At 37.8% G+C, this 24,906-nt stretch overlaps 1 protein-coding gene across 8 annotated transcripts in view; it reads right to left on the bottom strand.

Moving 5' to 3' along the window:
- Window positions 1-24,906, bottom strand: part of HERC1 (HECT and RLD domain containing E3 ubiquitin protein ligase family member 1) — a 210,859-nt gene that overhangs the window by 60,351 nt on the left and 125,602 nt on the right. For 4 of the 8 annotated variants that reach the window (XM_069596206.1, XM_069596212.1, XM_069596209.1 and 1 more), the window contains exons 31-40: window positions 23,744-23,899; window positions 21,386-21,492; window positions 20,745-20,855; window positions 17,241-17,417; window positions 12,400-12,639; window positions 10,494-10,577; window positions 7,998-8,518; window positions 5,676-6,445; window positions 3,033-3,231; window positions 727-887 (exon numbers count right to left, since the gene is read on the bottom strand). In XM_069596206.1, coding sequence (XP_069452307.1) covers window positions 727-887; window positions 3,033-3,231; window positions 5,676-6,445; window positions 7,998-8,518; window positions 10,494-10,577; window positions 12,400-12,639; window positions 17,241-17,417; window positions 20,745-20,855; window positions 21,386-21,492; window positions 23,744-23,899 — 2,526 coding nt within the window. The remainder of the gene's footprint in view (window positions 1-726; window positions 888-3,032; window positions 3,232-5,675; window positions 6,446-7,997; window positions 8,519-10,493; window positions 10,578-12,399; window positions 12,640-17,240; window positions 17,418-20,744; window positions 20,856-21,385; window positions 21,493-23,743; window positions 23,900-24,906) is intronic. The other 4 variants (XM_069596210.1, XM_069596214.1, XM_069596208.1 and 1 more) reach the window with 3 other exon arrangements.

Raw genomic sequence — 24,906 nt, 5'->3', positions numbered from 1 at the left:
GATCTACAGAGTAGGACCTCAGTCAGAAAAAGAAAGAGAACTATCATATTCTGACACATATATATGGAATCTAGAAAAATGGTACTGAAGAATTTGTTCACAGGGCAGTAGTGGAGAAACAGACATAGAGAATAGACTTATGGACATGGGGAGAAGGGAGGAGAGGGTGAGAAGTATGCCAAGAGTAACATGGAAACTTACATTACCATATGTAAAATAGAGAGCCAATGGGAATTTGCTGTGTGGCTCAGGAAACTCAAACAGGGGCTCCGTATCAACCTAGAGGGGTAGGAAGGGGAGGGAGATGGGAGAGGGGGGGTTCAAAAAGGGAGGGGACAAATGTATACTATGGCTGCTTCATGTTAACGTTTGTAGAAAACAACAAAATTCTGTAAAGCAATTATCCTTCAATAAAAAAATAAATTAAAAAAAAATAAGATAACCAAGAAGGATCTATTGTATAGTACATGGAACTCTGCTCAATGCTATACGGCAGCCTGGATGGGAGAAGGGTTTGGGGGAGAATGGATATATGTATATGTATGGCCGAGTCCCTTCATTGTTCACCTGAAACTACCACAACATTGTTAATCAGCTATACCCCAATACAAAACAAAAAGTTAAAAAAGTCACTGTTTCAGTGAAGACAAAACACAATGCCCACATAATCAAGTCCCATATGGAATGCCAAGGTCTGGGTGTCAAAGTGCATGACAGCACACGCACCTGTGCGGTTGGTTGGCCTTGCTGACTGGGAATCAGGAGAAGTTAAGCTTTGCCTTCTTCCTACTTCATCAGAAGGAGAGGTTGGTAACGATGATATTGGAGGAGTCTGTGCACGGCGTGTGGGAAGCACAGTGGTAGTTGGGTAACTAGAGAACATTTGCCTTTAAGGAAACAATAATGGTTAGTATAGAAATCCAATTAGAAAATAATATATACATAACAATCTCCTTATAGAAATATGCAACCTGGAAAAACGACACAAGTTGGCTACAGTTTAACTGGGGAGAGAGAGATTAGACTCTGCAGTTTTAAAAATCATTATCTCATAGGATGCTTTTACTATAAAAGTAGTAATACCTTTTCATTTGTTCAAGGAAAATGAAAGTGACATGACAAGTAGGGAGAATACAGAAATCAGCAAAATACATTTTAAAAAAATCTCTGCCTTCGTGGAGCTTTCCTTCAATTACAATACCAAGATGACAGGGGTATTTTGATAGGCATATTGTAGTTAGACAATAAAGACTTTTAAAGAGAGATAACTTACAGTTACTTCAGATATATACATTTACTAGCTAGCCATGAAAGTAGTCACATGGATTTAAAGTAATAGTCTACAGGTAAGTTATGGAAGCAAAAGATAAGTGCCTGGTCACACAACACAAATGAAAAACAGTATATGAATGTCAGCAGTGCAGAGGGGTAAAAGTACAGGAGAAGTAACCCCTCTCAGGCTAAGAAGGCAGACACTAGCTAAAGAATAAAGTCCAGGAAGATCCTCACTGACTGACTGCTCTTTAGATTTGCCGAACAGAACTAATGACAACTTTTTAAGCACCAAAAAAGCACTGTCAACCCAGTCAAGTAACTATGATATGATGAGGGCAGTTGTTCCCTGATTTTTCTCATGTTAAATGATGGTGAGCCAGGCGAGACAACTGCAACTCTACTAACACAGTCCCAGCCAATATGAGGTAAACGCAGACTAAAAGGAAAGAAGGAGCCACAGGTCTGGTGAATGCCTCTGGGGGCAAGGGAGCATTATTTTACCATTGAATTCCATGCCTATGGAGTTTATGGGCCACAAAGAGTTACAGTGCTACTGATCCTCTGTTGATGCCTTGAATTCTGTAATTGCCAGAAGGATTAAAACACATATTAAAATAGCCTATCACTCTTCTTTTCCTCCTTTCTCAAACAGAAGTTAACTCCTAGCACTGTGTTACTGAAGAGAGACTAACAGGTAGCAATGTGTGGGGACTGGCCACTGGTATAGCTACTAGGATTAGCACTCCTTCTGCCTAAAATGAGAACAATAATTCTTATTCTGTGAGCTGAAGCTCACTGCATCAGAATCAGGAGACTTAACTCAAACGCAAACTAGGCACCACACTGGACCTACTGAATGTGACTTGCTGGGAGATACAGCCCCAGAGCTTTAGAAAGCCTCCCAGATGGCTCTTGAGTACAACGAAGTTTAACCATCAATACAATAACAACCACTCTCCTACTCTCTTAAGATGTCAGTCTACACACTGGAAATAATGAGCTGTCAATTAAGGGAAGGGGGAAAAGAAATAAGAAAAAGGGAAAATAATCATTCTGCTTCCCTTAATTTCACTTAAGCCCTAGTTAAAAGGGGTCACAAAACAGTCTCTCTCCAAGGATTTTCATTTGGAAAAGATAAAAAAAAAAAAAAAAAAAAAGGTTTTCATTTTGTCTAAACCTCTGGCAAACTGAAGCAAAAAAAGAAACAAACATTCTTGGGAATTTACGAGTCCACAAAATAGGTTTGGCTGAAGAAGCATCATAAGACATGCTCTTTCATGTGAAGAACAGATTTGGTTGATCTTTTCAGAAAGAATAAAAGTACACTTAAAGAATTATGCTTAAAAGGAAAATATCTGAGAAAAGAAAATTATTTTCCTGGAGTTAAGCTCTTTCTTGAGACTCTAATATTCAAAACACAGTATATACTTTTAAAGGAAAAAAAAATTCAAAAACCTAGCCCCCCCAAAAAAAACAACCACATTATAAGGAGATAGAGTACTACAGTACCTGATTCTCAGTGGCACTGTTGATTAGATCTGGGACCACCACTAACTGGCTGTGAGACTTCAAGCAAGTTATTAAACTTCTGAGGGGGCATTTCCAACCTCAGTAAAATGAATTTGACTATATGACCCTAGGTTCCCTCTAGCTCTAGAATGCCTTGCCCTAGTTGGGCACATTCTTCATAAGAAAACAATCATGAGTTTAGAATCACAGGCATCAATACAGCAGATATTAAAGGTCAACTTCCCTACCTGAGAAGACTAAGGGGCATCACCCCTGGGGACTCAGATGCAGGCACTGTTTCTGTGTCAGTGACTGGAGTCGTGGCAGTTGTGGTGTCCTCCAGTGAGCTGCTCATAAAGGAAGTTGTACTTGAGGCTGATGGGCTGGTGGTAACTGGGGTCTGTGCCTGTTGGGCTTGGTCACTTTCTTCAGCTTGTTGATCAATCTCTATAAACCAAGGTTATAGTTAGACAGTAGTAGGATTTTTTTTTTTAAGTGATAAGGAAATGGGAAACTTTTAATTTGGAAAGTTTCTAAGTATATTTCATAAGTATCAATTTCTGTGAAGGATTTACAGAAAAAAAATGTTCTTCTATATACATCCTTATATTCACTATTGTGGGGATTTCCAGGTAGCTCAGTGGTAAAGAATCCACCTGTCAATGCAGGAGATGCAAGAGACCCAGGTTCGATCCCTGGGTCAGGAAGTGGCATCGCACTCCAGTATTTGTACCTGGAAAATTGCATGGACAGAGGAGCCTGACGGGCAATAGTCCATGGTGCCACAAAGAATCAGACACGACTGAACATACATTCATCATTGTCTAGTTATTACAGCCTCTTTGCTGACATTACTTTGCCGAAAAAGGTCTGTCTAGTCAAAGGTATGGCCAGTAGTCATGTAGGGATGTGAGAGTTGGACTATAAAGAAAGCTGAGCACCGAAGAATCGATGCTTTTGAACTGTGGTGTTGGAGAAGACTCTTGAGAGTCCTTTGGACTGCAAGGAGATCAAACCAGTTCATCCTAAAGGAAATCAGTCCTGAACAGTCATTGCAAGCACTGATGCTGAAGCTGAAGCTCCAATACTTTGGCCACCTGATGCAAAGAACTGACTCACTGGAAAAGATCCTGATGCTGGAAAAGACTGAAGGCAGGAGAAGGGGACAACAGAGGATGAGATGGTTGGATGGCATCACCGACTCAATGGACATGAGTTTGAGCAAGCTCCGGGAGTTGGTGATGGACAGGGAGGCCTGGCATGCTGCAGTCCATCGGGTCACAAAGAGTCAGACACAACTAAGCGATTGAACTGAACTGATTATAGCCTCTACAGACAATAATGTAACAAGCTCTTGTAATTACTCATTTCTTACTTGAGAGAAGGTACTCTTTCACTTATTCTTGCGAGATTTAACCAGAGGTTCTCTAAGGATCATTAAAACTGTTTCCTTAGCAGTTTGATTTTGATGTCTATCGTTAGTCTTCAAACAACAAAGAAGAAGATATGTAAATACCTCAAGAACAAAAACCTAGACAGAAACTCCCAAGTTCTAAAAAAGGACAATGCCTCACAAAATAAACTACTCTTAAGGGTTTTTTTTTTTTTCTCTTATGTTAAAATGTCAAAGCATTTGCAATTTTTTCTTATCTGGTAAGGGAACTTACAAATAAACATAAGATAGCAGCTGTTACAAATAGCTAGCTAATTCTATTTGGTTTGTGAAGTGACCAGCTACTTTTCATAATCATGATCTTAAGAACTCCTGTTTATAGCCAACATACACCTCTCTCTGCCTATTTACTACCTAAACTAAAGAAGCAAGAGGGGAATAAGGAAAACGAAAAAGAAGAGGAAGTGGGAGGGAAGGAAGGGGAAAAAAAGGAAGCACCATGAAGGTAGGTGACTTTGTTTTGTTCACTGTTTACTCCCCAAAATCCAGAAGGGTACCTAGCACACTGTAGGTACTCAATAAATATTTACTGAATGAATTCCATTTTTATTCTCAGAATTCTTATTACCCCCAAAGGTGAGGATAAAAGATAAACAAGGATTTTTACACATAATATACAGCCTGTGAAAGTAGAACTTTTAGAAAGTCCTTTAAAATATCTCTGAAAGTTATCAGAATAATATATATATATATAGAACCAGATCAATAAATACGTGAGTACCTTTTGTGGCATGAGTTAAATTTCAGTTTTACAAAATGTAATAATTATTAAGTTTCAATACTTCCATAAGTTAAAAATAAAAAAATAGGTATAGGCACACCTTGGAGATACTGCAGGTTTGGTTCCAGATCACTGCAATAAAGTGACTTTTTGATTTCCCAGTGCAGAAAAAATTATGTTTACACTATAATCTATTAGAGTGTGCAACAGCATTATGTTTAAAAAACAAAAACCAACGTACATACCTTAACTAAAAAATCCTTCATTGTTAAAAAATGCTAACCATCACCTAAGCCTTCAGCAAATCACAGTAGCAACACCAAACATCACTGATCACAGATCACCATAAGAAATACAATAACGATGAAAAAGTTTGAAATGCTGTGAAAATTAACAGAATGTGACAGAGACACAAAGCAAGCATATGCTGTTGGAAAATGGCACTGAAAGACTTGCCTAACCCAGAGTTGCCACAAATCTTCAATGTGTAAAAAATGCAGTATCTGCAAAGAGCAATAAAAAGAGGTATGCCTGTAGACAGATGGTTATTAATATAAAGAAGAAGAAAGGAACTGTCTGCCTTGCAAAGGAAAAAACACTGTGAAAACTATTCGGCCAAAAAAATTTATAAATCACTTACAGAATATATCACTTCTGACAATTATGAGTAACTTCAACAGCACAAAGCAAAAATTTTTTGAAAATCAGGTAACTTACCTTGCTTAATTTTGCCCCCAAATTGGTCTTCCAAAAGCCCATGGACCACTAATTTATAGATCATGGCTTGAGCTCGTTCCAGATCTGCTAATCCCAGTGCTCTCTTTATGGGTGACCGCATGACCGCTCGCTTCACCATGTGGCGCATCAAAAACTGAAGGGCTGCACGCATCTCCACGTCTTCATGAACAACTGGAGAGCTCGCACAGTCTGAGTTGTGGCCATTTTCAGCCAGAACTTTTGGTATCAGCAACAATTCAGCATATTTACTACAGCCAAGAAGAGCACTGAGTGATTTCATAGCACCGAGGTAGAGATAGGACAGCTGGACTGCTCTGATTTCTGACTGGGCTATGTCATGGTTTTTGGACATGTGTTCATGATTTTTTCTTTTTCCTTCCGTTATCTGATGTTGGGATTCCACACCTGGCACTGCTGAATCTAAAGAAAATGAAGCTATTTCGTTTTCTGATTTGGAGCTTGTGGTACCCTTAACATCATCAGATGTTAAGCCCGTTCGTGTATCTAAAGCAGATTCACTCTCAATTTTCTGTTCAATGTCCCCTTTCTCCTCAGATTCATGTCGGTGTTTCTTTTCGTGTCGCTTCGTGCTCTGTTTGCCCATGTCTTCATGAATGCCAGTCAGATATGTGAGGTCCAGCAACACAGAAGCTGTCAGGCCTCGAAATCGTGCCACGTCAAAAGGAAGTGGTTCACAGGGTTCCAGATTATACAACGGAGTATCACTAGGCGACCAAAAAGTTGGGAAGCTTTAATAAAGATCAGAATGACACAGGAAGAAGCAAGTGAGGGATAGACGAGAGGAAGGTATAGAAAATAATGTAGACAAAATAAGATGTATCAAAACAGAGAATAAACTACACAAACTAGAGAACTCATTACAAACAGAAAAATGAATCTATTATGAGAAAAATGGGGAGATGTGATGTTAAACGCAAAAGCAATGAGATGTTCCTGTGCCTTCAAATATGAATATTCATTATTATACGACCTAAGTCAGGGACTAGCAAAATTTCTATAAAGAGCCTAATAGTACATATTTTAGGACTTGGAGGCCACATAGCCTCTGTTGCAACTTTTCAACCCTGACATCATTGTGTGAAAGCAGTCACTGATATACCTGAAAGAAAGCTTGTGGCTATTTAAGCTTTAGCAATTATACAAAGTTTGGTGGCATACATTTGTTCTATTAACCTAAATTTTGGTTCCAGCTTAACCTACTCTTATTTTCTCTTTGGGTCATTTTTCTTATTAATATTTGTTTTAATTTAATCATTTTGCTTTATTGTTTACATCTTAGTAAGGCATCATAAATCCTTTCCAAAACAAGGCAAAGAATTAAAGAAAAGGTAGATACTTTCACAAGTAAAATTTTCATTGTTTTCTTAGCTTGGAGTCCATTAATTCCTGAAATTGTGTGTAAACTCACGTGTTTATATTTCAGCTGAGAGGGTCCATAGCTATCATTACATTACATAGCAGTACCACCTCCAAAAAATACTGAAGAAACATTGTTTTTGATATTGTCCCATGTCATATAAATAACGGAATCACTTTAAGCAGTATAATGAACAGTTACATAATATCATCAATAATCTGTGTTTTCAAATGATACAAGTATGTAGTCATTAGTTAAGTGAGTCCCCTTATTGACTGAAATATTTAACATACTTCCTTTTAAATATATGAAGTTTCTATTTCACACAAATTCTACCTGATTCCAAACACATCTAAGTGCTTTTAAGCACACAATTTGTGCCAAATAAATGTAATTTCCATACCTATCAAAAATGTTGCACACTGAAGGTATAGAAATATATGCTTTAAAAAAAAGCAAGAATATTTAAAAATAACAGATAATACAAAACCTAATTTTAGTCACTCAAATGTTACCATCCTACAATCAAAGCCTTCCTATATAAAATGGAACTAAGAGATCTGCTGTCTGGCTTTTTTTGTGTCCCAGTGTGTAATGGAAATGATTAAAAAGCAGGAAGTTAAATGAAAAATAGACAGAAGGATCCTATTTAATCTAAACTACTGAGCTTACCATTTTTTTTTTTTCACAAAACAAACTAAAAACTATATATTTTAAAAACTACTAGTATTCCAAGGAACACAAGTTTGGGAAATACCCCTTTAGGAAATCAATAGTACTCATACCCAGATGTACGAAAGATATTATTTTTAAAAGTTAATTGGCAGCTCACCTAAAATACATAATTACTCACTGTCCATAGGCAATAGCACATTTCACCAATAAATATTCATTTGCTAACAGTGTAACTCAACGAATCATACCTGATGGTAATTTCTGCTTCATCCCATTGGACTTTGGCAGACGTGCTGCCCTCTTTGACCACTCCCAGCAGCGTGGCATGGCGCCCAGTTTGCTTGTGAACACACCGACCTCCAACTCTAAGACCAGCATCAACTCCTCCTATCACTGCCAGCACAGGCCACACCTCTATGCAAAGGGTCCTCAGCTGCGGTTCTGACAGGTCAGCAAGGCCATGCCTACTGTGTTTACCCTTCTCTTCCTCTTTGTTTTCCTTTTCTTCTCTCATTTCATTTTCCTCTCGGCTTTGAACCGAGCGGCTTTTCTTTAGCTTCTGACCTGATTCTTTAATACATATCTTAATTTTGTGTAGCCTTTCCATCATTTTTTTGTTAATGCAGTAAGTCCAACGGTCTGTTCGATGAAGGATACGAATAAGCTGAATAGTGGCCTCTGCCAGCACTGCAGCTACTGGACTACAAATAGGATCCCCTGGAAGGAGGTCTCGTGGTGTGCCACGCATCTGCATATCACAAATTTTCACCTATAGAAAAGAGGGTGGCAAATGTGTGATTATTAATAGTTATCCTAAACTATTAATTCTATAAATCACAAAACTATAAATCCAGCACATGTAATCCAATGTGGAACTAGTATTTGGTCTCCTGATATATGTGTATTGTACTACTGGCCCTCAATAAGGAATGAGCAAGTTATTACAGCTTTACTAAAGTCAGTAGCAGTATGGTCCTAAGAAATAAGTTACCCTGTCATTTAAACCTTCTGCAGCCTGTGAGTAGGAGTGCTGTTGTGGTCACTCAAAAGATAGGTACAGACCAAGGTGTATGTGATTTAATTTGCTGTGCTGTGCTTATTCGCTCAGGCATGTCCAACTCTTTGTGACCCCATGAACTATAGCTCCTCTGTCCGTGGGGATTTTTCAGGCAAGAATACTGGAGTGGGTTGCCATGCCCTCCTTCAGAGGATCTTTCCAACCCAGGGATCGAACCCAGGTCTCCCACACTGCAGGCGGATTCTTTACTGTCTGAGCTATCAGGGAAGCCTTAGTCCCTACTCCAAAAGTCTTGACTTCACTCTAATCCTTAAGACTCCAGAATAATAATGAGTCCTGGGACCATCTTATATTGTTTCAGAGGTACAAAGATAAACTCACAAGATTATAAAATTGGTCACACATTTCAAATAAGACATAGAGGTTAAAAGAAGAGAAGACCTGGGTTCAAATCTTAACTCTGTGTAATCTTCAGAAATTATTTAATCTCTCTAAACCTCAGCTTTCTCATCTGAAAAAAAAATCTGACACTACTACCTGTATCTATCTCTTACTATATTAAAGATTAGACTATGCACATAAAATGCTTATCAGCACTTTGCTGTGTGCCAGACACACAATAAATATTAAAAAAAATATTAACTATTATTAGTACTGTTTCTATCAGATTCTGAAGTCAGACAACGCTTCTGGGTAGAAGAAACTGATTGATATAAAAGCTACCTAAGGTTAAATTAATCCCTTCAAGCTTCACAGATGTTATGGAACAATAGGCCATCATTCTAACCAGAACATACTAAGAACCTGCTCTGGGCTGCAAGAATATCACCAGGAAAAGGCATAAAAAGGAGGTACTGGGGTACCTGTTTATTTCATTTCCAATTCAGTTTTGTTGGCCACCTGGTTCAAGAAGCAGTTCCACTATCTCATGAGTAGTTAGCTTGAAATTATACCTCCTTGAAAAATTTTTTAAATATATTTAAAAGGCCAGAATAAATTATACTTTCATGGTTAGAATTTACCAAATTTAGCATTTTCATCACAGATGTACGATATGTGAGACAGCTTGACATCTTCCTACTAAAAAATAACTAGAAATTCTAGAGACCAAACCTAGGCTATATTATATCCTCAACTAAAAGGATGGGGTAGAAAACAAATCAATCCTCACAGCGAGACCACAAAGAAGTTTCTCTCTGTGTGGGTTTTAGATTAGGAGGAAAAAAAGTTTTAGTGAGAGGATATCACTTTAATACTATTCTGAGGACTTAGGGTTCAAATTTACACCATCTACAGGGTCTGAAAACCCTCAGAGGAATGAATGAAAGGCAGCTTCCCCATTATAACTGAAACTTCCATTATTCACAGAATAGTATCTGACTACACTGAGGTTATTTTTAGATTCCTCTCTCATAGGCACGACTGCCAATGAACCAGATTATCCCTAAACTATTTCCTGTAATTCCTATAATCCCAGATATGTTTGAAAGTTGATTCACTATATTCGAATTATCAGAATATCAAAATAGTCCCTTAAAAAAGAGTAAAGGTAATTTTAAAAAATAATCTAACCTTCTTCTGGAAGAGTAAATTTACCTGAGAATGTACTTCTAATGGTAGAAATAGCTTCTTGTACCTATAAACTCTGTATGATGTTAACAAAAATATTAATAAAAAATAACAAATATTCTTCATGCTTAATTATGAAGGTCTGAGGTTTCATTACCTTTTCCCCTGGGTTGCTACTATAGAACATTACACATGGGTACAACTCCGCTGCATCCACATCTTCAAAAGCTAATTTGGGTTCCTATAGTGTGGCACAGGTGATGGGAAAAAAAGGAAACAAAAATATGTTTTAAAATTGATAATATCCAATACATATTAAGATTCAAAGCTCTTATGAGACACAGTAAGTTACTAGATTCAAATCTCAATTATCCTTACTAACTAAGGAAATTCCACATATAATAAATGATCTTAATTTGTTCCTCTGTTATAACTGTCTTATTGGGATTTTACTATTGTCTTTTTCTTTTTTTTTTTTTGGTGCTGATAAATATTATAAGAACTAAAAGGATTAGAGAAAAAGCAGAGAAGAGCAAATAATCTGTAAACTGAATAGCTAGCACTAACTGAGTCAAGGATAAGTAAAAAGAAAAACTCCATGACATAAATCACAGCAGGATCCTTTTTGGTCCAATTCCTAGATTAATGAAAATAAAATAAACAAATGGGACCTAATTAAAAGTTTTTCCACAGTAAAGGAAACCATAAACACAAGACAAAAAGACAGCCCTCAGAAGGGGAGAAAATATTTGCAAATGAAGCAACTGACAAAGGATTAATCTCCAAAATATACAAACAGGGCATGCAGCTCAATATAAAAAATAAAAAAAATGGGCAGAAGCAATCTGGCATTCTGTGATGACCTGGAGGGATGGAATGGGGTGAGGAGAGGGAGGGGATGTAAGTATAATTATGGCTCATTCACACTGTATGTCAGAAACCAACACAACAGTGTAAAAATTAAAAAAACAAAAAGGAGTTCAGGAGAAAAAAAATGGGCAGAAGATCTAAATAGGCATTTTTCCAAAGAAGACATACAGATAGCCAACAAATACATGAAAAGATGCCCAACATCACTAACTATTAAAGAAACACAAATCAAAACTACAATGAGGTATCACCTCACACTGGTCAGAATGGCCATCATCAAAAATCTACAAACAACAAATCCTGGAACCTGAGGGATAGGATGGGGTGGGAGATGGGAGGCAGGTTCAAGAGGAAGGGGATGTATGTATATTTATGGCTGATTCATGTTGCTATCTGGCAAAAACCAACACAACATTGTAAAGCAATTATCCTCCAATTAAAAATAAGAAAACAGAATACATGAGAAAGCTGAGACCCTGGAAGAAAAAAAATGCTGGAGAGGGTATAGAGAAAAGAGAACCTCATACACTGCTAGTGTAAATATAAATTGATACAGCCACTATAGAGAAAAGTATGGAGGTTCCTTGAAAAACCAAACCTGGAACTACCATACGACCCAGCAATCCCACTATCAGGCATATACTCAGTGTTATGGGGGTTCCTCTATGGGTTACTTTCCTTCAAATTTATGACTTTGTTATTCTGCTTATCTTAAAAGTAAACATTTCAAACAAACAAAAAGACACATGAACCCCAATGTTCACTGCAGCACTATTTGCAATAGCCAGGACAAGGCAGTAACCTAAATGTTCATCAACAGGAGAATGGATAAAGAAGATGTGGTACATATGTATGAAATATTACTTGGCCATAAAAAAGCATGAAACAAGGTTATTTGCAGAGACATGGATGGACCGAGAGACTGTCATAAAGAATGAAGTCAGAAAGAGAAAAGTAGATATCACACATTAATGCATATATATGTAATCTAGAAAAGCGGTATAGATGCAAAGCAGAAATGGGAACACAGATGTAGAGAACAAACATATGGATACCAAGGAGGAAAGGGTAGAGGTGGGAAGAATTAGGAGGTTGGAATTGACATATTTACACCTCTGATAATATGTATAAAATAGATAACTAATTTAAAAAAGAAAACAAAACAAGCAATGCCTTCGAATAAGTTTCAGTACCTCTCCATTCTTCCCAAAGGAAATGGTCCTGGCTTCCATGTCTAACACACAGGTAATGAAATCTCCTTGAGTAAAGCTGGATAATGTCAGAGTCTGTTCTCCGTTGTGATAGAGGTTACCACTGTAGGCCCGATAGAGCCACATATCCGAGGTAGTACGGTGGTTAAAGTCGTGTACTGGCCAACGAGAAACTCCAACACACGTGCCTTCATTACCTCTGTTTTCCTTCACAATGTAAAACTAAAATCAAGTGGTAATGTTCACTAATATTCAAAAAAACTTTTTTATATACCATTAACCATATAAAGCAATACTGAGGAATACGTTTATAAAGAATGAATTAAACATTTATGAGAACGTAAGTTTATTTTTAGCTTAAGTGAAAAAACACAAAAATGAAACAATTTCATCATTTTTGAAAATTTTAAGGCAAATTTAATATTTACCATGTAGTACATGTAGAATAACCTTTGAATATAAGCCCTGAGTATTTATTTGAAATAAACAATTTTAACATATCTTAATTATGAAGTTGAGAAAGTACATCAAGTCCAGAAAATTTTTAATGAACAGCTTCAATTCTTTATATACAAAATTTCTAATTACTTTTATGTATACTTCTGTTCAGAAAAGAGTTAATACAGCACGCTTTTCATAAAAGAGTTAATATAGCAGGCTTTAGACTGCTCTCTTTAAAAAGGTGTGCTTATGACAGTGGCCCCTTAGCAAGTACCTGGTAACTAGACTGGTAAACAGTTTCCTACACTGTTACAAAACATTCCCTAAATGATTCAAGCAGCTTACCAGGACAAGAATGTAAACCACAAACAATGTGGTTTACAGTGAACATGAACTTTCCTTTTAGGAGTCTGGACTTTTAGCACATGCCAGGCAGACTGGTAAACAGTTTCCTACACTGTTACAAAACATTCCCTAAATGATTCAAGCAGCTTACCAGGACAAGAATGTAAACCACAAACAATGTGGTTTACAGTGAACATGAACTTTCCTTTTAGGAGTCTGGACTTTTAGCACATGCCAGGCAGAGGGTACCTTCATTACCAGTCTCCAGTAAAAATCTTGGGAACCAAGTCTCTAATGGGCTTCCCTAAAACATCACACACATGTTGCTGTATTTTCTTGGTGGGACAAGTGTGTGGTCCATGTGACCCTTCGTGGCATGGAGAAAACATAAGGAAGACTGAACACGTAGTCCTGTAGATGCTTCCCGTGTCTTTTCCTCTTATTATCTGGCTATATATCCTTACCACCTGTTATAGAAAACCCCAGTCATCATGAATACAATGATATACTAAGTCCTATGAGTCCTTCTAACAAATCTTTGAACATAGGGGTAATCTTCAGGATCTCCAACACAGTAGTGGCAACTTGAGCTTCACTAGAACAACTCTGTATCATTAAAATATAAGTACATATTTGGGAACAAGAGAGAACTGGGGAAAGAGAAAACTCTAATGCCTATGGGGTTACACTTTATGAAACAGCAGGTGAGTGGCTATCTATTGTGAGAGACAAAAGTTACCCATGGAATTCAAAAGTAATAGAGTCAACCACAGGAGAGTTGGCTCCCTGGCTGCTTTTGGCCCTGTTAGTTAAGTGAGGGGAAAAGAGCAGAAAAGTGTTGTTTTCCTCACTAGGTGGGAAGTGAAAGGGCCTAAACATTCCCAAACATGGGCTTTGGATGGGCCAAAGAATAAAAATAAGCTTGCAGTTGCTCTCTCCTCTAGGTGGCAAGAGAAAAAGTTCAAAAATCCCTGAGGTGAGTTTTGGGGAGACCAAAAATATTAGAAGTGTATGTTGCTCTTTCCTCCAAACAAGAAGAGATAAGGTATTTAAGTCAGTTTCCAGGGTGGAGCAAAGATTTATAAAGAAGGAAGGAAGGAATGGGAGGGAAGGGAAGGGATGGGAGGAAAGGAAGAGATGAGAGAAAGGTGTGTGTGGGGGGATAGGGGGGAGGTAGGGAGAGAGAGAGAAGAAAAGAAACTACTCCTGCAATTTTCTTTAGCCTAGAAGCTGCCACTACTATACTAGTACCCCAGTCCAACCAATTAACCTTGTAAGTCCTAAATTTATTGCTAGGGGTCTAAGTAAACTTGACATCTGAGAGGAAAGTAAATTTTACAAAACAGCTTCATTTCGTGGCTACTGCATCTGGATGTATAATAAAAGATAGTATAAAATCTTATATGGTGTAACTTCATAGACACTAAGACATCAAACTAGAAAGGGAAAGCTGCAGAGGAAAAATGTTAGTAGCACACAATTTCCCTGCTTTTTGTCCCTGGTGAGTAGATTGGAATTTAAATTCTTTGAGTAATGGAAACAAAACAAGCCTCTATAATGATTTTTTGTTATGATATTTGCCTATCAGAACCACAAGAACAAAGGCAAACAAAGACTGGCAATCTCCACATAGAAATATACATTGAGAGTTTTAAAAAACAGTTGTTAGTTGCCAATTAGTTCCTGTAAAATCAGATGTCTGACCCTTAGAGTCTGATGATTTTCTAGCCTGCAATGAATATTTTCGAGTAAGTAAATCAAATCTATACTTTAAGAAGGCAAAAAGACCTTAGTCACTTAGACTTTAAATGCAGCTGTCTGATCCTACAGCATTTAGGTTTTACTGCTACCCCCAAAAGTTGCTAGTTTCATTATAGAAGCCTCAATTCACAGCTTCTAATCGCTTGGAGCAGCCTCTAAGTTAAAACCTGATACTCTCTACTATGGGCTGTTTCAACTCAACATGAGCTGTGTTCAACTAAAAGTAGGTACCAGACCAACAAACAAAAATCAAATGTTGGGACTGTTGAAGATTTAGTTGGTGTAGCCATAAACTGAAAACATCATGGATTCTAGTTGGACTGTCCAAGATTCTTATATATGCCCCTGGGAGAGGGCTTGTTCTTTTGATAGTCATCTAACTTGAGCTGCTGATTGGCTTTCTATTTCTGACATAAAAACCGATTACATTCTTAACTTCTATTCTTCCTGAAACCTGAAAGCTAGAGGAGGGCATACTTCAGGGCACATGATCCCTCTTGTCCACTCTTATAACAGATGGACTCTTGACCTCTTCTTGTGGATGTCCTATTGCTACTGACTTTTTCTGTTCAGCTTTTTGAACTAGTCAGTTTCAACAACAGACTGATAGCTTGATTCTATGTCTGATACATAGGCCCTAGTAAGACAGATTATTAAATGAAGCTCTCCCCAGGAAAAGATGGATCTTTCCTAGGCTGCTCGCTGGATAAATGGTTAGGATAGAAGAGGCAGATGGTGTGAAAAACTATTTTTTAATTGGGATTTTGTCCTGACAATTCCTAACCTTTGTGGTTAGGAATAAAAATGTTTTTATTAAAAAAAATTTTTTTTGTATGTGTGTGAAAATTCTTTTGTCCCTATTGCTTCTAACCCTTCTGGACAAAAGGGCTAGATGAAGATAAAAAATGATTTTAAAAAATGTGAAGTTAGAATTATTAAATGAGAAATACTGATTTTAGAATAAGGCAGGTGGGGAGGGAACCCAGGCCCCAGGAAGTGTGGAAGAATAGAGATGGCATAAATGATCATCATTTTTCACAACTGTTCCTCCTCCTGGGGGAGGGGAGAATGGGGGAAAGCCATGCTATTGAGAAGGTGGTTTTGAGCACTTTAAATTCAAACTGGCTTCTGAGCCTCCCATTATACTTAACAGGCTATACGAAGCAGGGGATGACTCCAGGTCCTGGAATTTCCACAGAACACCTCCAGATGTCATCCATGCTCTTGAGGCAGATAAAACAATGTCACAGACAAACAGAACTATTTAACCAACTGGCTTTAGAGATAGTCCCTCTGAAACCAAGAACTCAACTAAATTATTTAAACCTCAATGAGAAAATAAGGTGGGAGGCCCCCTGATAGGAGATCACATCAGGGTCCTGTTAACTTGTTCTGCCTGACTACTGTACATCTTATAAACTCTTCATCTCCAAGGATACCACATACAACCTCTAGAATTACATTTTTCTGTGTACATGCCCTATTCTGAGTCCTGGACTGGCCAGAGTTGTGCTGTGCTAAATTTATAGAAAAAGCCACATTACTTTTTAAGATAGATATTTTTGATTAATAAGATTTATTTTAACTGGCTAAGTCTAAGACCCCTGAAGTCAATACTACAGGCTGGTCTCACCCTGCTGTCTGAGGTCCTACCAGATAATAACATTAATTTTATTGTAAAAACACTGTGGCCAAGAGCCAAGGAGGTAGACTGTGCAATCAAAAGAAGTAACACAACAGGACTGCTATGCTTAGAAATGTCTGCTTACACTGTTGGTCCTTGGCTGGCACCTGGGGACTAGACTGATAAATACTCCACCACATTGATACACAGTTTCCCTAACTGATAAAGGTGGCTTCTTGTGCTTAGACTGTATGATAATATGGTTTATGCTAAAAAGCTACTTTCCCTCTAGGAATCTAAAATTTTAGTATATGCCAGGCAGAGTATGTGACTAGCATCCAGTAAAGATCTCGGCCACTCAGTCTCTAATGTGCTCTATTTTCATTGCTGGGGGCTGCACTGTGTGACTTCTCATGGAAGAGATGACCGTGATTTTTCAACTATACATTAAAAACATTTTTGAAAGAGTTACAAAAATAATACAGAGTTCTTGTATATCCTTCATTGAGCTTCCATTTGTTAAAAATTACAGAATACTAGAACTTTTACATAAGATGATTTTTTTAATAGTCTTTCCATTTGAAAAAAATAATCTAGGAGGAAAAGACTAAAAGATAAAATGTCTTTAATAACTACTTAGAATTCTACGCACCTTCCACTGATAGCACCCAGAAGTTACTCCAGTTGACGCCAATCCATATCCTTTTCCTCCACTGCCATGAGTTAAAATCTGTCCATTTTCCACTATGCAACACTGAGCTTTCTCTGGGTCAAAGGATACTTCTTGTATAGGAAGATTCTCATCTTCTTCCTCCAACTCTCCCTGCTTCTACCAGAAAAGAAACTGAGTCAGTATTTTGAAGTAATTCAGATCTCAGTTAATAGATATTCTAAGACTCCTTGGTTTGATTCCACAAATATTTATTATTTACTATATACCAGTTACTGTGCAGATGATGGGAACACAAGCATAAATGTGGCATGGCCCCTGCCCACAAAGAGCTTATAGCTCAGTCAGGCAAAAGACAGACAAATAACACAATACTGCAGTGAGAGAATAAAAGAAGTTACATGACAGGTATAGCAGAAATATAAAAGTGTAAGTTTCTAACCATGCTTGGGAAGGATAAGGTAAGCATTCAAAAGAGGATGACTTCTGACTTCAATCCTGAATGATAAGAAGGCATTAAGCAGCTGATCAAAGAAAAAGAAATTTAAGGCAGTACTTTTGAATTGTGGTGTTGGAGAAGACTCTTGAGAGTCCCTTGGACTGCAAGGAGATCCAACCAGTCCATTCTGATAGAGATCAACCCTGGGATTTCTTTGGAAGGAATGATGCTAAAGCTGAAGCTCCAGTACTTTGGCCACCTCATGCGAAGAGTTGACTCATTGGAAAAGACTCTGATGCTGGGAGGGATTGGGGGCAGGAGGAGAAGGGGACGACCAAGGATGAGATGGCTGGATGGCATCACGGACTCGATGGACGTGAGTCTGAGTGAACTCCGGGAGATGGTGATGGACAGGGAGGCCTGGCGTGCTGCACTTCATGGGGTTGCAAAGAGTCGGACACGACTGAGCGACTGAACTCACTGAGCTACTGAACTGAACTGAACAGCATGTGTCAAGGCAAAGAGCTGAAACAGAATTCACTGATCAGCATTCACTGATTTAACATAACTGCAAGCAGTATTGAAGATTTGGAGGATGAGACTGAAAAAGAAGAAGGAACTAGGAACAAAATCATAGAAGGCATTCTAAGTTTGATCTTTAGACAACAGAATTTCTACACAGAATGACTTATATAGAGGAACTCTGATCAGATCTATGTTTCATAAACATTGTTGTACCAGGAGTATACAGGATGAAAACAGAGAGAACAATCAGGAGTTTACTGCAAGAGTTCAGGTTAGAAACACTGACAACGTAAAAGTCCTTCATTTACCCAATGAGTATGTATTAAGCATCTACTGTGTACTAGACACTATACCAGGTCCTATATATTCAGCAATATACTGGATAGATTAGGTCTCTGCTCACACAGAGCTTATATTTTAGAAAGTGGAGACAGAAAAGAAACAAGAAAATATTAGGTGATAAATGCTATACTGAAATTAAAATAGGTGATGTTTGTGGCATTAAAGATTATGTGGCAACTGACTCTAGATTGCGGATTAGGAAAGGAATCTGAAGAAGTGATAATTAAGTCAAGACATGAATAATAAGTTGACTTCTGAGAAACATATCTGAGGGAAGTATTCTAAGTAGAAAGAAAGCCAGAGCAAAGCCCAAAGGAAGGAAGAAGCTCAGTGTGTTCAAAAAGCAGGAAGAAGGCAAGTTGTTCACAGTGTAGTAAGCAAAGAGGCGATAAAGGATGGAAAACCATTAACTGGAGGGTTTAAGCAGAGGATCAACATGTTCCAAGTTACCAAGGTAAAAGCTCACACTAGATCCTGTGTAGAGAATGAATTAACATGGGATACTGCATAATCCAGGCCAGACAAAAGAGTGGCTTGGAGTAGGGTGATGGCAGAGGAATGAGGTGGAAAAATTCAAGTTAAGTATTAACAGAGAAGTTAGCAGGACTTGGAGATTATATAGATAGAGAAAACGGGGTGTGTGTGATAGAGAGGAATCAAGGATGACTGCTTGGTTTTTTGGTTGAGTCACTTACTAGGAAATATGGGAAAGCCTGGGGGACAGACTATTAACAGAACTAAGGATGCTGCTAAGTATGAGATGCCTATTAGACTATCACTCAAGTGGCAAGGCAAGTAGAAGATGGGTATATAAGTCTGGAATTCAGAAAAAAATGTCAAAAATGGGACTAAAGATTTGGTGACCAATGGCAGATGGGTCTGAATAAGGTTTGATGCTAGAGGAAATGAAATGGAAGTAACGGCTGAAGAAAACAAAGGGTCTTAGGACCAAACCTTGGGATATTCCAGCAGTTAGATTAAATAGAAGTGAAAGTCAAAGTGGTAGTCACTCAGTCACGTCCAACTCTTTGCAAACCCACACACTGCAGCCCACCAGGCTCCTCTGCCAATGGAATTCTCCAGGAAAGAACACTGGAGTGGGTTGCCATTCCATTCTCCAGGAGATCTTCCCCACCCAGGGAGTGAACCCAGGTCTTCTACATTGCAGGCAGATTTTTTACCTGAATCTGCCTCAATGGGAATCTGCCTCAGACCAGGCTTTCCCTGGTCTGAGCCACCAGGGAAGCCCTAAAATAGAAGGTGTAGTACAAATAAAAAAGGATGAGAAGAAAAGGCCATTGTACTGGGATAGAAGGAAAACCAGAAAAAGCATGGAATCATGAAAACTAATAGAAAGACTAAGATAGCTAGATAGATGGATTCAAGCAAAAACGATTTAGGAGGTGAAATCAATGGGGTCTAGGGACCACATGGATGGGGATATTAGCAAAGTCTAGAATTCCCAGGAATTCAGGTTTGAGAAGCTAGTTGAATGTTAGTACCACCAATAAAAATGGGATGGGAGGAAAAGAAGAAAGGTTTGAAAGAAAGACACCTGGGCTATCTATCATTCAAGTTTGGAAGGCGATGAACGTAGTAAAAATGGTCATGATTATGACTGAGACTTCTAGAAAAGCTAAACACAGAACTCTGAGGATGGAGGCAAGTAGAAAGTCACACTAAAGAAGAGATGCCTCCAGAGGGAATCAAGGAATGGTAGAGGGAATCTAGAGCGAGTGATGGTTTGAAAACAATGGAAGGCTAGAGTTTACAGAGGTCAAGTAAGTTGTGAGCAAAAAGCCATACGCTATTACCAACACCACCTCTGTCATTATTTCAGTGCTTTGGTGGAAAAGAAATGATTGGGCTGAAGAGATGAGAAGGAAGGAAGTGACTTAAACATGTAAAAGATTACTCTTCCCAGAGGCTTAGCAATGATGTACGAAAGAATATAGAGAAAGGCTTCATTGATAAAAAATGCTATTTAGGAGAGTGGGAATAAGAGATGTTTACAAACTGAGGAGAAGGAAAGTCCTCCAGTGGAGAGGGAAGGTGAGTGCAGAGAGGAGAGTGAATAACTGATAGAAAAATGTCCATCAAAGGAGAAAGGATCCAGAGACAGGTGGCAAGATATATTCACTTGTGCTGTCTAAAAATACCTTTTTGGAAGAATCAGGTACCTGTAATTTTATTTCTTGTTCTTTTTCCTTTATCTGAATAGCATGTTTGGCCTGAGCAATGGGTGTCTCCCACATACAATCTGACAGGAGGGAAAACAGGCGTTCCACAACCTATGTATTGAAGGAAAAATGATAAAATCTGTAAAGAATTATTTAAACTATTTTTAGAAAAGAAAATCATAAGATTAAGCCACCTGTGAGATTTAATTATACCAATGTCTGACAGCCACTTTGTGTAGATGCAAGCTAAAATGTCATTTTTTAGAAAGATCACTAACCTACTACAGAGTGGGTTCAACTGCCCTGTTGCCTCGCTATATGGACCTCTGATGAGGCGATACAGCCTCACATCTTTCTCTCTCTAGATGCCCAAACGTAGTAAGAAATTCTATAAATTGTCCTTTCATTCTGACCTTGAAAATATTCACTATGCCACCACTTCTCACATCTCATAACTAATTTAATTTCTCTTTCTCTTTGCTTGGAGATGAAAAAATTTAAAAAACAATCTCAGAAGTGGAAGTCGTAGATGCTACTGAATAAATGACACATTTGCAACTGAAGAGACTATAAGTTTCAAATTTGGGTGAATCATGTTGCAGATGTAAAGAATATCTTCTAATAATTTTAAAAATAGAAACCTGGGCCATCTGATCATCTTCTACACCAGATTCACAAGCTGGCAGCACAGCCTCAAGGACATGAAGTGCAAGGAGCCTTGTTCTTAAGTTACCAACTAGAGGAATTCCTGGAGGGGGAAAAGAACATTGTCTTACTATAAATGTAACTTAAATTCAAAGTTTAAATAAACTTCTTGAAAAAAATCCTTGAAGCTGTTAAGTATTTAGGATGGAACGGACTTCACTTCAGCACATTATCACAAGAATTCTGGACTCATCCCATATCCATCCATGTATATGAATATTCATGTTCGCGTTTCAGTTTTTACGTATATATGTTTTTATGTATATATTATATGTATATATAATGTACTGTAATAAACACCTGTGCCAAGTACCATGCTATGCATTTCATATACATTAACAACTCTGTTGATCCTCACAAATCCTACATTATATCCTTATTTTACTGATGAGGAAACAGAGGCTCAGAGAAGTAACTTGAGCAAAGCCACATAGCTCAGTAGAGACAGAAGTAGAATTTTAAATGACCCATCTGTTAACCTCTAAAGCTCAGGCTTATCATACCCTTTAACTGCTTCTGACTGCATCTATGCCCTGACGGACCTACAGGGTTAATGGAGAGAAAGCAGTTTCTATTTTTCTAAAACAAAGACAGAGGCAGGATACCGATGCTCTTTTTTTCTATCTATTACTATTACTGGGTTGGCCAAAAAGCTCTTTCGGGTTTTTTCCACTGTCTTACAGAAAAATCCGAAACAACTCTTTTGGCCAACCCAATACAAACAATCAGTAGAAATAAATTAATATCTGATTCTTCTTCATGCTCTAAGAACTTACTCAATATTATCATAAGCCTTATTTTACTAAAGGAGAAAAAAAAGCTACTGTAAGCTATACTAGTGAAGAAAAACTGACAGGAAAATGACTATAAACTTACTATATATAAGGCAAAGAAGCATAGTTACAGGAAGAATCCTGACTTGAATTACTGATCTGCCAATAGTAGTAACTTATAAATGGCAGAGCTTTTAAGAAAATAAGATAAAGGTAAGGCCTCTTTTAAATAAAATACTATTTTATTTGCAGCACAGTTGATCAATTTTGGAAATTCTTTAAACACTTTTAACAACAAATCAATTTCTTGCCAGAATTTGCTACCACAATGACTGGGATAATTCTGTTGCAAGAACATTAACATTTAGTATGACTCCATTTTACTGTATTTTTGCAGTTAATAGCTGCAGCTATTATGTTAATAATAAGCTGCCTGTATTCTTCTTGTTTATATATTAACCTTAAAACATATATAGAATCTGAATCTTTTTTAATTGAATACATACAAAAAAGTAAAAAGAAACACTAATAAATGATATTAAAAACGTACACATATAAAATAACATGTATCACAGAAGACTATGTTACATTTTAGCACACTTAAGAAAGACTACTGCTGCTAAGTCGCTTCAGTCGTGTCCGACTCTGTGCGACCCCACAGACGACAGCCCACCAGGCTCTCCAGTCCCTGGAATTCTCCAGGCAAGAACACTGGAATGTGCTGCCATTTCCTTTTCCAATGCATGAAAGTGAAAAGTGAAAGTGAAGCGGCTCAGTCAGGTCCGACTTTTCACGACCCTATGGACTGCAGCCCACCAAGGCTTCTCCGTCCATGAGATTTTCTAGGCAAGAGTACTGGAATGGGGTGCCATTGCCTACGGATGATGAAAAAGTTCTAGAAATGGACAGCAGTGATGGTTGAGCAACTCTGTGAATGTACTCAATGTTACTGAATTGTACACTTAAGTGGTTAAAATGGTAAATTCTATTTTATGTACATTTATTTTAAAAACAATAAAAAGCAAGCAGATTAGGAAAAGACTGACAGTAATCTATGTAAGCAGACCAGAGTTTTAGGCTAAGAAGCAAGAATTAAGCTTATTTTACAGAACTCTCATAGATAGCACACAACTAGAAGTTAAATCAAAGGAACAGAGATCATATCATGATGAGAAAGAACAGACAAATTCAGATCTGCATTCTGATAATCCAACAATTTTTAAATCTGTGTTTAATTATCACAATAAATTGGATGTTCTCCACTTATTATTGTAATCTGAACAACTAGAGACGTTTCCAATATTAAATCTATGATCTTCTCCAGTGCTATCTTCTATTATTGATTCCTTTCCATTTTTACTCCTGAAATTAGTTCTCTTTCAATCAAATAAGTACTCACAAAACAGGAAAGAAAAGTCTTAAAATCAAGATCAAGTATCCAATGTTGTTAAAGTCTGGCATTATCTGAACAAAACACATGTGATATGCAAAATACTCCAAAATAAGACAAAGGTCACATACCTGAAGAACATTTCTGAGACGCTATATTTAAAAGCACCTCTGTCCACTTTGGGGAAGCCATTTTTGATTGAATTGCTTTTGAAGATACAACTCTGCGAAGAAAAACTAGGAAATCCCCCAGATGCAATTCAGCTGCGTGCTGTTTCCTAAGAGCAGCTAAAGAATGAACAGACAGGTTTACATTATAACCAAAAGCAAACAGGAAACAGTTTTTTATCAAATAACTTACACTGAGAATGCAGTTAAGTACCACTTAATTCACAACCTAGGCTGTCAATTAGCTGCCTAGGGCCTGGGTTCAATTCCTGGTTGGGGAACTAATATCCTACAAGCCACGCTGCATGAACAAAAATAAATAAATGTTATGAACTGAAACATATTCTTAAAAACCAAAACAAAACTATGGCTGTGTGTGCATTAGACTAGTAAAAGAGCTGATGACTGTAATCACATGTTCAAAAAGTCCATGGTCCACTCACCACTTCCCCACTCCTCTGGCCCAATCAAATTAAGAATTACATCTCTAAAAAAGACTTAACTGTTTTTATATTCTACAAGACACAAATTTCTAGGCCTGGGTATGGTCTGCCTGAACTCTACATATAAGAAATCTTTCCACCAACCTGCTCTAAACAACCATCACAATTTTCCCAAGAGCATCAATACCTCTCGTCACCCCTCTAATAGTCTCCCTCCAAGACTGACGCTAAAGCTGAAGCTCCAATACTTTGGCCATCTGATGTGAAGAATGATTCACTGGAAAAGACCCTGATGCTGGGAAAAACTGAGGGCAGGAGGAGAAGAGGGTGGCACAGAATGAGAGGGTTGGATAGCATCACCAACTCAATGGACATAAGTCTGAGCAAACTGTGGGAGATAGTAAAGAACAGGGAAGCCAGGGTATGCTACAGTCCATGGAGTTGAAAATAGTTGGACACGACTTAGCAACTGAACAACAACAACCCTGTGCATTTTGAAGCCAAAGAACTTTCTGCTCTTCTTCTAATACATTGTGATCTCATATCATCCAACACCTTGGAGGTGTGACCCACTCAGAGCCAGGGCAGAGAAGTTTGCAAGTGGGGCAGATTCCCAGAATGTCAGTCTGTAAGGTGCATTAAAACATGGAAAACTGTAACAATTTGAAAGCAAGCATTTCTTTT

The sequence above is a fragment of the Ovis canadensis genome, chromosome 7 (assembly GCF_042477335.2).
Source record: "Ovis canadensis isolate MfBH-ARS-UI-01 breed Bighorn chromosome 7, ARS-UI_OviCan_v2, whole genome shotgun sequence".
NCBI lineage: Eukaryota > Metazoa > Chordata > Mammalia > Artiodactyla > Bovidae > Ovis > Ovis canadensis.
The sequence above is the reverse complement of the archived record's forward strand: the minus strand, read 5'-3'. Positions and strand labels throughout refer to the sequence as shown.